The sequence below is a fragment of the Oryza sativa genome, chromosome 2 (assembly GCF_034140825.1).
Source record: "Oryza sativa Japonica Group chromosome 2, ASM3414082v1".
Lineage (NCBI taxonomy): Eukaryota > Viridiplantae > Streptophyta > Magnoliopsida > Poales > Poaceae > Oryza > Oryza sativa.
The window spans coordinates 25292445-25306715 of NC_089036.1; the positions used below are offsets into that span (position 1 = coordinate 25292445).

A 14271-nucleotide genomic window follows, 5' to 3' on the forward strand; every position below is an offset into this window, starting at 1 on the left:
TACGTGGAACTGTCGGGTCACAGGTATGTCAACCATCCGTATGCTATGTTACTTGATTGTTTCTTCATTAAGTTGTAATTTTCACATGATCAAGGGATTTTAAACTAACATGTGGTATATATGATAACATAAAACAGGCATACGAGGAGTTGAAATCTTACGTTCAGGATGGATTCGACCGCATCGATGAGATTTTGCCTACCATATCAGATTTCGTCGACATAAGCACCATGCAAACTGCTATTCACGCATCTAACCTATTCAAGAGAGCTTTCAAGACTAATATTACAGCGGCAGTTAAGATAGCGATAAGGGCAGCAGTAACGAAAGTTATTGATACCATTGAGGATATACAAGGGCCTCTCCATCCATGGGGAGACACAACTGCCATGGGATACCACACACCCACAAACTACTCCACACATGCTACAAAAGATGCTAGTCAATTGGATCAACCAACAGGTAACGTTGAGTACATACACCATTTTAAAAATAAAACTCGTACTACTTGACACTCTAACAAATTTTCTTACGCTCTTCATGTATCAGATACCCAACAATATGATCACAAAATTGGAGGCTTGCAGTGTACTCCTCCAAAATCTAATGGAGCTCCAGGTTGGTGTACCAAAAGATTAAAAATTCCAACCAACAATGTGTTTACTCCTGATCATGCGAATGTTTTCAGATTCGAAAAAAAGGCCAAATTCTTCAGTATCGCCTACGTCGGGAACTCGCATGACTAACCAATGTTCCATTATGCTAATTGAAGAATTCGGTAGCGACGGGCAGAAGAAGCGCAAATACACTGTTGAAAACCCACCATCTCACTTGCTGAAGCACAAGTCAAAGCGTGTAGTCAAACCAAACAGGAAGCTCATGTCACCTTTCATGTCAAAGCAATGCTCAACGGAGAGGCTGGAATCCAGGATTGCTGACGACCTGTATTCCTATATAATGTCTATTTCTGACGATGCATCATTAGAGTAAGTATCATTCTTCTTCCAGAATAATTAAGTATCTCACCCCACCAAATCTGACATTCATTTTTATCCATGGTTTATTTCAGAAAAACATGGCTGCAAAGCTCCCATCCTTTCAGAATATCATTGACGCTACGAAACATCCAAGAAACTATAAAGATTGGGAGCCAAATGGATTCAGATTCTCTCAACCTTGCAATTCGAATAATGTTCCAACAAGAAGTTGAGAGATTTCACAACACAAACTACCTTGGTTGGAGGCATTTCATTAACCAAGATTTTGGGGTAACATTGCATGCAATAAACAATATATTTCTTTCATCAATAAAAATATAAATTCAATGATTCTTTCTGTATTGTCAGATGTACGCGCTAGCTGGTGAGGAATTTTGGGAAGCTAGCCATCAACTTGCACACTTCTCGGGCCCAGAGGTAGTATATGATGTTTCAGAAAGCCACCTGGTGAGTACAAATTTGCAGTTCGTAGATTGTAGAAACTCTTGTAAACAACAGTACAGAAGTAGTCCCACTGAAAAACCTAAACTTTGCAGATACTGATTCCTGTTCACCTATTCAATCATTACGTGCTGTACGTATTTAACATGGAGAGCAAGAAGTTATCGGTGCTTGATTCACTAAACACAGAAGATCCACTCGGGGAATCACGTTTCACCAGGCATGACAAGATAAAGATCATGGTGTCACAGTGTGTAATGGAATGCATGCGTCTTGCATCTCCAGGGTGGAACATGGACATACTTAATTGGGACTTTGAGACAGTTGAAAATATACTAGAGCAGCAGAACGGGTGAGTGACTCCTAAAACAAACGAAATACAACCAACCCAAAGCTTGTACTCACACTACTTTCTCAAAAACATACAGGGATGACTGTGGCTTTTACGTATTCAACTTTATGGTGAACTACGATGGTCGTCGTCTTCTGAACCCTATTACAGAGGTACATAATGCTTTCATATCCGCACACACTACACTCCACCATAAATATGTCCTCATAAAGCTATAAAGAAAATACTCTAACTTTCGCAGGACCCGTACTACCTCCGGAGGCAATTTTTGATCCACCTTTTGACTCTGCGTGATAACGAGGCAATACTACCAGAATATGTGGTGGACCGTCTTCGACAAATTAAAGACAATTAGTTTAGCAATTTTCTACTTCTAGCTTTACCAGAACATTTTCATGTAATTTTCGAAATACACTTCTGTCCTATCTTGACAGAATCATGAAAACATTGCTATGCATGGACAAAGTATCGTCTGGGTTGCAATGACAGTTGCACGAACTGTGCTATGGAAATTATTCACTATGCCAAACAATAACAGTATGTCATTTACTTCCATTTATCATTTTCAACGGGAGGATTCAATATATGCGGTGACTCTGCGTAAATTATGTCATTGACTCTGCGTGATAACGAGTCAATTGCTATCGATCATTATGTCCATTTCAGTGAACGGGAGGATTCAATACATTGCACAGCTAATTTCTATCTCCATACCTAAAAAAAACAACTCATATCCACACCAAATCACACTCCTTTTGCAAACAATGATCGTCATAAATACCAGTATACTATATCTCTTTCTCTCTTTATAGAGAAAGCACCATCATCCAAATGAAACTAATTACAGCAGACATCCATTTTTAACCGGTGCAAATACACTACCCAAAAAAGACACAATTTACTACTAGAAGCATACTTTACTTAAGGTCGAATATACTGACCAATCCACAGGTTACATAATCTTAATAAATTGCTCATAGGATGAAAAAACACACGCCTCTCAAAAATTTGTTCACGTACTTAAAACAAAACAACTTCTAACAATCAGAGGAGTCCCAACTAAACTACAGGGAACCATATTCTAAAGTTTTCTCTTGTACGTAGATGTCCGGCCGCAAGTCCGCGAATTATGACCAGCTTCGTGGCATGTGTGGCAAAACCTACGAGGAAAGGGCACTTCATCCTCATGATCAATGACTTGGTTTTCTTCTTCAACGGACTCACACTCATTGGTTGTGTTCTTCTCAATCCCTACTTCTTTTCTTCTTTTCAGGCTGGCAACCTCACCACCCGATTTATACCTATTCACCTTAGGTCTTCCTCTGCTTCTCTTTTTCAACGGTGGAAGTATATCAGCAGTCAAATTTCCACCCTCGTCCTCACTTGGCACGTCATACTCACTGTCCTCATCACCTCCACCAACATCTTCGTTTCCATCTTCAGTCAATACAGTAGACCTTGATTTATGCCTAGCTGCTCGCTTCGGAGCTTCTCTACTATTGTCACCATCATCCAAAGATAACTGATTTTTCATGTCCTCCAAAAGCTTATTCATGACTCTCATTGCCATCTTAAATGTCTGCACATCTTTGTTAGCAATCTTAGCCACCTCCACAGTCTTCCTATTCAGCATTACATGTCTGTAACTCCTCGATTGTGAAGCATCGACATCATCTTTGTACCCATGTAGATGAGGTGGTATAGTATCCCGAGCATCCTTCGTCCATCTTTTCAGTATATACCTCTCTGGAATTCTTGACAAACCATACTGAACAAGTACCTAAAGGGACAAACCAATGCATTACTTCAAAAAGCCAAACACTACCGAACATATAGTACAACCCAATGAAAATAAATGTTTAGACAGTAGAAGAAACAAATACCCTTAAGATGTGGCTGCACAGAATCCCCTTATGCTCAAACATCTTGCAAACGCATGAAAATTCCTCTCTTTCCAAATCACAAGACACCTGATATTCCTTCCTAAGGAATGATTCTTGCGAGTTCATCCGTACAACTTGCACAGTGCTTTCGTCCTCCCCAGGTTTCACCATGTAAGATAGACTATCGGTTAACTCCTCAGAGAACAATTGGAAAACAGCCCTAGTATATACTTGGGATGCGTGAATCTCTATCGGTGACCTTGTTTTAATTTCAACCTTGTCCTGCACCAAGCGACACCAAATGTTGATTACACATATCCATAAAAAGAGGTCAACAAACCTATCACAGTGGATACTTACATTACTGGTTTGGAATTCCTCCGAGTCCTCTTTTTGCAGCTTCTCATTGAAAAACCGGTCGTACCTCTTAACAAAGCCATTCATAGAGCTAGAGGGTGACACAAACATCTTAAACACATGGTTTGCAGACTCACTTCTCTGTGTAGTAGTCATCCCAGCAAAGAACCTATGGGAAAAATATACAAATGCCCATTTACGCCTTATGTCCCATATGTGACGCAAGTAAACACTTTTTTCCAGATTATAATCTCTAATCAGTTTGTGCCAAGCCGCAACAAACTCCTCCTCTGTTAGTGTCTGCGTAAGAACCTTATGAAATGCTTTCTTGAATGTATGACGCTTGGAGTATATGTTCCCCATAAATTCCTTTGCTTTCTTCAGTACATGCCACTTGCACACACGATGGATTGTATTGGGAAATACTGTTCTAATGGCAGCTGCCATGGAAGGACAATTGTCTGCAAAATTAAGGACAATAATAAGCATCCAATGAATAACCCATCATATACTTAAAATAAGTAAAGGATAACGAATTCATTCCAAATTATAAATTCGGCCAAATACTCACATACCTGTTAATATTCCAATAGGAACCTTCCCATTTATGCACTCTTTGAATGTATTGAATAACCATGTAAATGATTCTTCAGTCTCTTCTCTAAGCAGGGCACAACCAAAGAAGGTGCTCTGAAAGTGATTGCTTACACCAACAAATGGTGCAAAGGGCATATTATACTTGTTTGTTTTGTAGGTAGTATCAAATGTGATGACATCACCAAAATGCTCAAAGTTCAATCTGGACACAGCATGAGACCAAAATATGTTCTTCACACGGCAAGCCTCGTCAACTTGTATACTATAAAAGAAATTCTTGCTCCTTTTTTGCAAATCATTCAAGACATCAAGTGTTTTTTGCATGTCATCGCTGCTCTCATCCCGCCTAATTGCATAAGCTAGCCTATCCATAGCTTTTCTCGTGAATGGAACCATGGAAGGTCCGCCATGCATCCTAGACAACATACCATACATATTTGTAAGACTCATACTACTGTCTACCATCTCTTCAATAATACCACGAGTCCCCTCATCTATTTGATTGTGCGACTGATAATTCTTAGTAACTCCTACACTTTTTTTCATAGGATGGTTGTGCGCAGAAACAACCTTTGTTACTGACCAGCCACTACCAGCTCCAGACCTATTTATCTTCATCATTGCTGGGCACCCAATTCGAACGGAAGGCTTCTTGGTTTTTGGGTTCCTCCCCTGCATAAAAGATTTCGAAATTAACACATAGTACGTCAAGTCTTTATTTAGGTAAATTTCTGCTACTAAGATATTGTTACATAATGTATGTACCTGGTGAGAACAACATATTTGCCGCATTGTTCTCTGCTTTTTAGTATTCTTGCGATCTTTGTCCAGTCGTATCCCAAATCCTTTACTAACAGCATAAACATTATAAAAATTATAGGCATCCCTCTCAGTCTTAAATCTTTGTCCCAGCATCGGAGTAAGAATTTGAGGATCAGCATACTCAAGAGGTATGACAGCACTGCTATCAACATTATCTACCACCATTCTGAAAAGAAAATGTACAATCAGTTTTCAGAAAATACCACCAATATCCTGGCTCAAAAAAAATCGTAAAAATCCGTAACATGCTGATACAAACATTTCCATCGGTATCCCAGCTCCTTCTTTTTCATATGGGTTTCCTTCTGTCCAATCCAGTGAAGGGACCAAATTTCTGTATTGGAGACACTATATTTAAAAATAGCATATACTACTACTAACTGAAAATGTAGTTTACAAAAAACAACCTAATTTATAATCAGTACTTACTGCAAATTTAAAAAAAAATATATGTTGTACTACTAACAAAAAAATATGGGGAGCTTTGTTCTGAACTTTGTTAGATGATTGTATATACTCATTTTTTAAAATGGAGGGGTTCTTTCTGATTTATGTTGAATGATAGTATGTACTGAATTTTTCTATGGGTTACGTACTGAATTTCTCTAGACGATAGCATATACTGCATTTTCCACATGTATACTAAATCTTTCCATAGTGATTCGTAGTATGAACTTTGATACGCACCAGTATTTACTGAATTTTTCACATATATACTGAATTTTTCTATGGGAGGCTATGTACTGAACTTTGTTATACGACAGCATATAGTATGTTCTGAATTTTCTGTGCAACATACTGAACTCCTCTGCAATATAGCACATACTGAACTTTTCTATGTGATACATACTGAACTTTCCTAGAAGATAGCATATACTGAACTTTCTCATGTGACACATACTGAACATTTCTATGTAGTATATACTGCTTTAAAGTGAATGCTCAGCTGACACCTAGCCATGCACATACCTTGTCTCTGGAATTCCATGCCCTGAATCATGTGAGCCAACCCGCGACGGCACGTCCTCCTCCATTGCTACACGGCTTCATAACACAATCAAGATGTGTCAGTATCTGGCTACCATTTACAGAGTTTTAAATTCACGGAAGCTACGATCCAACCTTGACTGACCACCATCCGGTTGTGAATCATGGACAGATTGACTAATACCATCTACTATGTCCATGGTAGGGTTGCGCTCGTCCATAAGAATTTCCCTGAATTGATGATTTAGAATTGCTCAAGTTCACACGGCGAAATTCAGAGAAAAAAAACCAGCGGCACATACTGAAATAAATCACTGAAACAGAACAACATACCTTGATCCATCCGTACCATCAGAAGGTCTGTGGTTCTTCACTTGTTTATCCATCCTAAATCAGCACCGCCGCGCGGCGGCGTATCCTCGAGCTGGACTACGGAGGTCCAAACCAAGTTCCTGCAGCCCTGAACAAATGAAGCAGTATGTGGTTTGATGATTTAAATACCATTCCTCACCGCCCACTACCTGCGTACAGACCGATTCTTCAGGGATTAGTTATACACGAGCAGTCAATTAATTCAATTTTTAAAACAAAATGCCATCCACGATCCACTAATGGGTAGATACCGCACGTCCCCTTCACTGCTAACCCGTTATCAGGTACAAATCTCAAAGGTAATCAACGGTATGAGGGTAGGGAGTATGTACTCCCGGGAGTACATAATAGCCTTCATATATATATAAGTAAGTAGCATAACGTATGGGGAGGGGATGATTTTTCTCTAAAAGTCGAGCGCCCGATTTATAGTTACCTCGTGATAGTTTTCATCGAATATTCCCTCTATATATATATATATATATATATATATATATATATATAGAGGGAATATTCGATGAAAACTATCACGAGGTAACTATAAATCGGGCGCTCGACTTTTAGAGAAAAATCATCCCCTCCCCATACGTTATGCTACTTACTTATTCATTACTCGCATGCCACATGCCCTATTCCCTGCCTATGCATGCATGCATTGCTTGCATGCTTCATATATGCAATGTCTCTATCCTCTCCATCATACAAATCTAACTTTTTTAACAAACTTTAAACGGTTTTTCTCATAAATAAATTATCTAATCTATGATACAATTATACCGTTGTATTTGTTATAATTAAATCTTTACGATAATATCTCACTAGATTATATTTTGATGAAAAAATGTATGTCTAAAATTCAAACTTTTTTTCTCTCAAGAGGATGCCCCATTGTTTCTTACATCTCAATAAAATAATTATATATTTTGTTTGAAAAATTTAATAAGATAGATTAATATGTGATATATCATTCTACACACATGCAAATTCTATTTCAACTTGTACGAGTTATACCAAGAATAACAAACATAATTATGAATGTGCACATACTAGTTAAAGTGTATTTTTTTCCTTTTGTTGCAACTTATAAAAGTTGAGTTTGATCTTGTATGTTTGTGGAATAATATATTTCATATTAATATATGTCATCAGTTTTTTTTAAATAAAAAAGTAACTATTTATGTGACATGAAAGAAATGAGTTGATAGAGATCCTCTCGAGGGACGAAAATCCATCTTCCAGTTATAGTCATGAACTACATTATCACTATTTTTTTATGAGAAATACTACCAGGCATTCCTATAGTAGTTAATACTATATTTAAAATAAAACATATTTACAAGAAGAGGGATAATTTATGAGAAAATCACAGATAGTGTAATCAATCAAAAACTTTGAGGCTAAGGGACTCATTCATGTTGTACATATGCAAGACAACTTGTTCAAAATAAGAAAACCACCAGTCTTACTCTAGTGATATTTTTTTTTAAAAAAAAGTTCATTTCTTTGCTTTCAAATATACGAACATGCTATAAACATGATCTAGAAACCTTTTTTTCATGAACCGGAGACTTACCAAGACTATGATTTGAAAGATCTGTAGAATCCCTTCCATCTTATTTCAAGATCACGTACGCGCACAACATCCTCTACTGGAAGGGCATGTGAAGAAAGATGTTCATAGTTTCCAACTCTCCCTGGAGCAAGAACACAGAAAATATCATCATATATCAACCGGTCACAAAACAACATCCACCTGAAAACCTTGATCTTCATTACACACTTAGTTTTCCATGGCCTCGGAGGAGAACTACATTACCATCAAATTTAAAGTCCAAACTCAACTGCATTCGAGAGGGAAAAACAAATTTCAAGTGAAAAGTAATCATTCACCTGAATTTTTTTAAAAGACATGGAAAAAAACTCTCAGACCATGCTTATGAAAACATAGAAAAGCAACAACTAGATCACTCCAACCGAGAATAACTCGATATTTATTAATTATGAATAGAAATATTAAATAATGAAAATCTCTTCTACTATCTTCAAATATCAACAATATAACCATGCAAGTTTGTTTAATTTTTTTCAGTAAAAAACTAATAAATGCATGAAAAAACCATCATAAGCATGATGAGGTGCGTACAAGCTAGGACACTACCAGTGCGTATAACTTCTCCTTAATTAATTAATCTCATGAGTGACAAGAGATGCGATATGCATGGGTAACTTGCTAGGATGGGTCTCCCGATCGATCAAGTAGTAGAAGCTATTGCTAATAGCTAATTAAGCTAGTTCTTCACTTCGTGGCACAAGCAGCATGCGTGCGTTCATGACAGGAGATGTTGGAATCTCTCCTATAGCTAAACATCTCGATCGCGATCAGATATATATTGCGTCAGGCGATAGGGACTTGATGACGGGCTTAATCAGCTAGCTACCTTAATCGGTTAACACATGACATTCCAACAGTTTTCGCTAATCCTCCTAGCTAAGCTAACTGCTAGCCTGTTTCCCCCCTCTATAAAATGGTCTCGGAAACCCCAGCCAATCCAGATCGATCAGAATCAAGCTAGAGATCGATATCAGCAGCTAGCTAAGCTTCTTCCATAGTTAGCTAGCTAGCTCGCTTCTGCGTGTGAGATCGATCGATTTGTCGATCGCCTAGCTAGGACGACGAGATGGCACTGAGGGAGATCGAGTCGACGCTGCCGCCGGGGTTTAGGTTCTTCCCGAGCGACGAGGAGTTGGTCTGCCACTACCTCCACAAGAAGGTGGCCAACGAGCGGATCGCGCAGGGCTCGACGCTGGTGGAGGTCGACCTCCATGCCCGCGAACCGTGGGAGCTCCCAGGTGTGTGCTTATGCAGTATAGTACTATATCGGTTGTCGTCCAACACATGCTTGACATCATCGATCTCGTTTCATCAATTGGTGAATTATGAGATGATGCCTGATATGATCACAGCCACATATATTTCTGCTACTCTCTCTCTCTCTCTCTCTCTCTCTCTCTCTCTCTATATATATATATATATATATATATATATATATATATATATATATATATATATATATATATATATATATATATATATATTGCGAATAACATTATTGCTAAGTTAATGCCCGGTCAGGCCACACTAACTGTTTATAAATATTGTCACCGAGAATTTTAGTACGTACTCCTACTATAGAGTAATTCTACGGTTCTTGAGGAGATACCATGAGGTACCAAAAATTTAGTGTAAAATTTGGTACCTCATAGTACCTAGGTACCAAGAGATACCAAATTTACAATAGAAAAAATGGTATCTCATGATAACTTCTAAAGGACCGTAAAATTGCTCCCTACTATATATACACACATCCCCTGCTGCCAGCCATGCGTGTGTTTGTACTTTCCAAATTCATAGTAGTAGCGATTTGTGCGTATACGAATGCAGAGGTGGCGAAGCTGACGGCGAGCGAGTGGTACTTCTTCAGCTTCCGCGACCGCAAGTACGCGACGGGGTCGCGCACCAACCGCGCCACCAAGACGGGATACTGGAAGGCCACCGGCAAGGACCGCGAGGTGCGCGGCTCCTCGTCGTCGTCGTCGTCGCGCGCCGTCGTCGGCATGAGGAAGACGCTCGTCTTCTACCAGGGGAGGGCGCCCAACGGCGTCAAGACCGGCTGGGTTATGCACGAGTTCCGCCTCGACTCCCCGCACTCCCAACCCAGGGTACGTACGTCATACACATAAGCCGTGCGCCAACGCATTGAACTTATTTTGATCCTTATCACATTTTTTTATGTCCTCTACATAGATATAAGATTTGCTCCGATCCAATAAAAAATACCTCAAGATACCGGTATCTCACGGTACCAAATCATTTCCAATCGTTGGATCAAAAATGCCCATCCAGATCAGCTAGATCCAATGATCGGAAACGATTGGGTACCGTGAGGTACTGGTACCTTGAGATACTTTTTACTGGACCGAAACAAATCTCATATAAATATAGTCAGGTTTTCTTAATTAACGATGTAGAGATCGACATGTTTTTCTTAAGGAGTCTGTGGATAATATTACTTGAACATGCTAGCTAGGTATAGGTAGGTAGCACGTGAGTGTATGTTGAGTAACCACGTAGTACAATTGTAGGACTAATTAATCCGTTACTTATCAATCGCACAAGCGACCCCCCGTGAATCACTAGATGGCAAAAGAGGACCTCTCACAGGATGGAAATTAAGTTCATATGGAAGACAGTGATGCCAAACTCGTCACAGTCGACAGGGCCATAATCATGCACGATGGATATGCTCAGAGAGAGCAAACTAATTAGCATGCCCGACGCCGGCACGTGAATGTGGAGATACTTCCTCTTGCGTACGTAGGTAGTGCTAATTAAATAACAATCAACAATCACGTAGTGCTAGTGTGCTCCTTAACAATCCAGGATATATCTGTACGGGGGTGGTACATTTGTGACCTCTCTGTTTCTCTAAAAGAATTTTTTTTAAAAAAAATCTCTACGGAACACTTTAACCCTAAGTGCCTTCGCCTCATCATCCGCCCCGCCCTTTGACAGCTTAATATCGCCATATCGGCATGCTAGTACTGCCACCTCCCATGCACGGTCCCACCCTTGCATAGTACTCTAGCTTGCTATATTGTCAGCAAATGTAATGCATGTTCCCATGCCACACTTCTTCCTCTTTGTTGGCACCCTTCCCCAGCTAGAAGCACATACCGCATTACCACCGCCGATCTCAGTTGCACCCCAATTGACCTGGCCTCCTTATCTTGTAAAAACAGGGAGCCTCGTCAACAAAAGAACTAGGCATTGTCATTGTTAAGAGCTAGCATGTGCAAAAAATATAGTCATTATACTATATTTAGGATGTGTTTAGTTCACGTCAAAATTAAAAAATTGATCGACTTTCGGATTATTCTTATTCCCGGTTGGATTAAAATTAGAATGATATGACGGAAAAGCTAGAAATTTGTGTGTAGTAAAGTTTTGATGTGATAGAAAAGTTAAAAGTTTGTTGAAAAAGTTGGGAAGTAAACAAAGCCTTATTGTGTAATACACACGAGTATTTACTAATCAAGAGGACCAATAATTCCCTTGACTAGCTAGTGCTTGACCTGTCAAAGCCACGCGCGTGCATCGGCGCATGTATCATGCATGCATGCATGCATGGCGACGAACATTCAACGAACCAGAAGGAAGCACAGAGACAGCTAACTAAACACTACAGCTACAGGACGGCAGTACCCAGTACACGCACGCGTACCCGGGCAGCCAGCTGCATTATTTCATTATTTGTTTCTGCCTGGGCTCATCGATATGATCTCTCCTCCCCTGATGGAGTGACAGCACACTGTACACGCAAAGGACAAAGCTCAAGCTCTCAAGAGTGATGGTCACTGTACATGCATCAATGTCTGCATGCATGCGCACCACATATGCTGGCCCCCATGTACCCGTGGACCATTCGTGCACACTGCACAGGCACAGGCACAGGCAGTGAGAGTGTGTGTGTGTGTGGACCAGGCGGCGCCCAATCGGCCATGCAGTATGCATCCAATGACAATTATTGGTGCATTAGTGCACGATGTCCTACTAACTCGATCATCTGCTAACTTCACTAGCTGTACTATGTGGTACTCCACATACGTACTGGCGTACTGCTGTCTCAGCTTGTCATGGAGATGCCAAATTATCGCTAGTACAGAACTTGTTATCCGTAACGACTCTGGCCGTGTAGAGGGTTTGCGGCCGTCACATGGTTATCATCTCTAACGAGCCGAAACAAACACCGTTAAAGATAAACTCGTATAGACATAATCTATATGCACGTTATTTTGGCCTGATAGAAATAACTGTCATCCTAACTTCTCATATCAGAGATCTTTCCTTAGTGACGGGAGCTCTTCCCGATAGAGATGAGGCTTGCCGCCCGTTTCAGATGTCATATCCCGTGCTAGTGTATACGTGCTTACGTGCTAGTTAGTGCTAATAATTACTCACCATGCGTCTGCCTTTCATGTGTTTTGCAGGAGGACTGGGTGCTATGCAGGGTGTTTCAGAAGAGGAAGGGCGACGGCGACGGCCCGCAGGACAGCGGCGGCGCCGCCTCTCCCACCTTCACCGGCTCGATGTCGACGACGACGTTGTCACAGCTACAGCCGCCGGACCACCGCCGCCATGCAGCCGCAGCGGCGGGCGGCTACTACGTCGGTTCCCAGCAGCTGGCTGCTGGCTACGACTCCGCCGCCGGCTTCGCGAACCCCACGCAGCCGGCGGTGCCACATTACCAATACGGCGGCGCGGTTATCGGGTTCCCGGAGGAGTTCGGCGGCGGCGGCGGGGTAGCAGACGAGTACGGGTTTGGGACATACTTGGACTTGGGCTTCGAGCTCGACGACACGGCGAGTGTTCTTGGAGGCATCAGGTCGTTCCCGCAGGGTTGGAATTGATCGATCCCGGCACTAAACAAATTTATTTTGCGTACGTACGTACGTACGTATACGCGTCATATACAGGGTCCGATCGTTGAATTAATTAATTCCATTAATTGTTTATACAGAGTTTGTATAGGTTTACGTCGTCTTAGAGTATCTGTCCGGGTTTCGAAAGATTGTGTGAGCTTGAGATATGATCTCAATTGATGGATCATCGCGTATGTGTAAGGCGAAAAATCAAATGTAATATAAAGAATTCAAGTACATTGTAGAGGCCGGATTTTAATCCATTTTCTATTATATACTAAAGAATTCAAGCACATACCTAATGTGAATTACTAAAATACACTACCAATAGCACAAAAATTGTTTTTTCTGGGTGGTCAAAAATACTTTTTTTTTCAAGGGAGGTGAATGATCTGCCTAAAAACAAAGGCTACCGCTTATAAAAATTGATTTTCACATGTGGACACTGAAGACACACATGCATATGAAAAATCAATTTTCACATACGGGTCCTTACGACCCCCACCTAGAAAAATGTTTTGCCCCCAAAAAAAAATGAACAATACATGTAGCATCGATTCAAATCCACATGCATCTAGAGATTGAGATCCACACCCCACAACAGAATCAACACATCACAATGCAAGAAAAAACATGCAAACATTAAAAACAATATAACTTATCACAATACAAGAATCTACACAGACTAGAAAAATCAATATTCAGCTGCATCATCCTTTTGATCACCACCAACTTCCACGACCTGATAGTGTCCTCAACCACCTCCGCCTCATCCACGGCAACAGCGATACGGCGGCAACAAAGAGCAACTATAGTGACAGAGACCTGCATGGATCCCGCGCTCCCTAGCACTGCTTTCGGATTCACAACTCGTACCCTTTGCCGTCACGACTATCGGATTCACCTACCAACCTCTGCCATTATTAGATCCACCTCCCCCTTGCATTAGCACAATCGGATCTGGATGATTGCTCCACCACCA

General features: G+C 40.6%; 1 protein-coding gene and 1 long non-coding RNA gene across 2 annotated transcripts; one reads left to right on the plus strand and one right to left on the minus strand.

The window, feature by feature from the left end:
• Positions 1–5727: 5727 nt before the first annotated feature.
• On the minus strand, positions 5728–6670 carry LOC136355154 (uncharacterized). The gene is made up of 3 exons (XR_010739311.1): positions 6573–6670; positions 6420–6494; positions 5728–5784 (listed from the first exon to the last, which is right to left on the minus strand). It is a non-coding gene; the product is annotated as an uncharacterized lncRNA (long non-coding RNA).
• A 2657-nt stretch (positions 6671–9327) lies between these two features.
• LOC4330023 (NAC domain-containing protein 100) lies at positions 9328–13584 on the plus strand. The gene is made up of 3 exons (XM_066307410.1): positions 9328–9659; positions 10252–10529; positions 12858–13584. The coding sequence occupies exons 1-3, from the start codon at positions 9488–9490 to the stop codon at positions 13275–13277; spliced, it is 870 nt and encodes a 289-aa protein (XP_066163507.1). The 5' UTR covers positions 9328–9487; the 3' UTR covers positions 13278–13584.
• The last annotated feature ends 687 nt before the right edge of the window (positions 13585–14271 follow it).

Coding starts and splice junctions, on each gene's coding strand:
- LOC4330023 (XM_066307410.1), top strand. CDS start 9,488: ATGGCACTGAGGGAGATCGAGTCGACGCTGCCGCCGGGGTTTAGGTTC. Junction 9,660..10,251: donor CGAACCGTGGGAGCTCCCAG/GTGTGTGCTTAT, acceptor ATACGAATGCAG/AGGTGGCGAAGCTGACGGCG. Junction 10,530..12,857: donor CCCCGCACTCCCAACCCAGG/GTACGTACGTCA, acceptor TGTGTTTTGCAG/GAGGACTGGGTGCTATGCAG.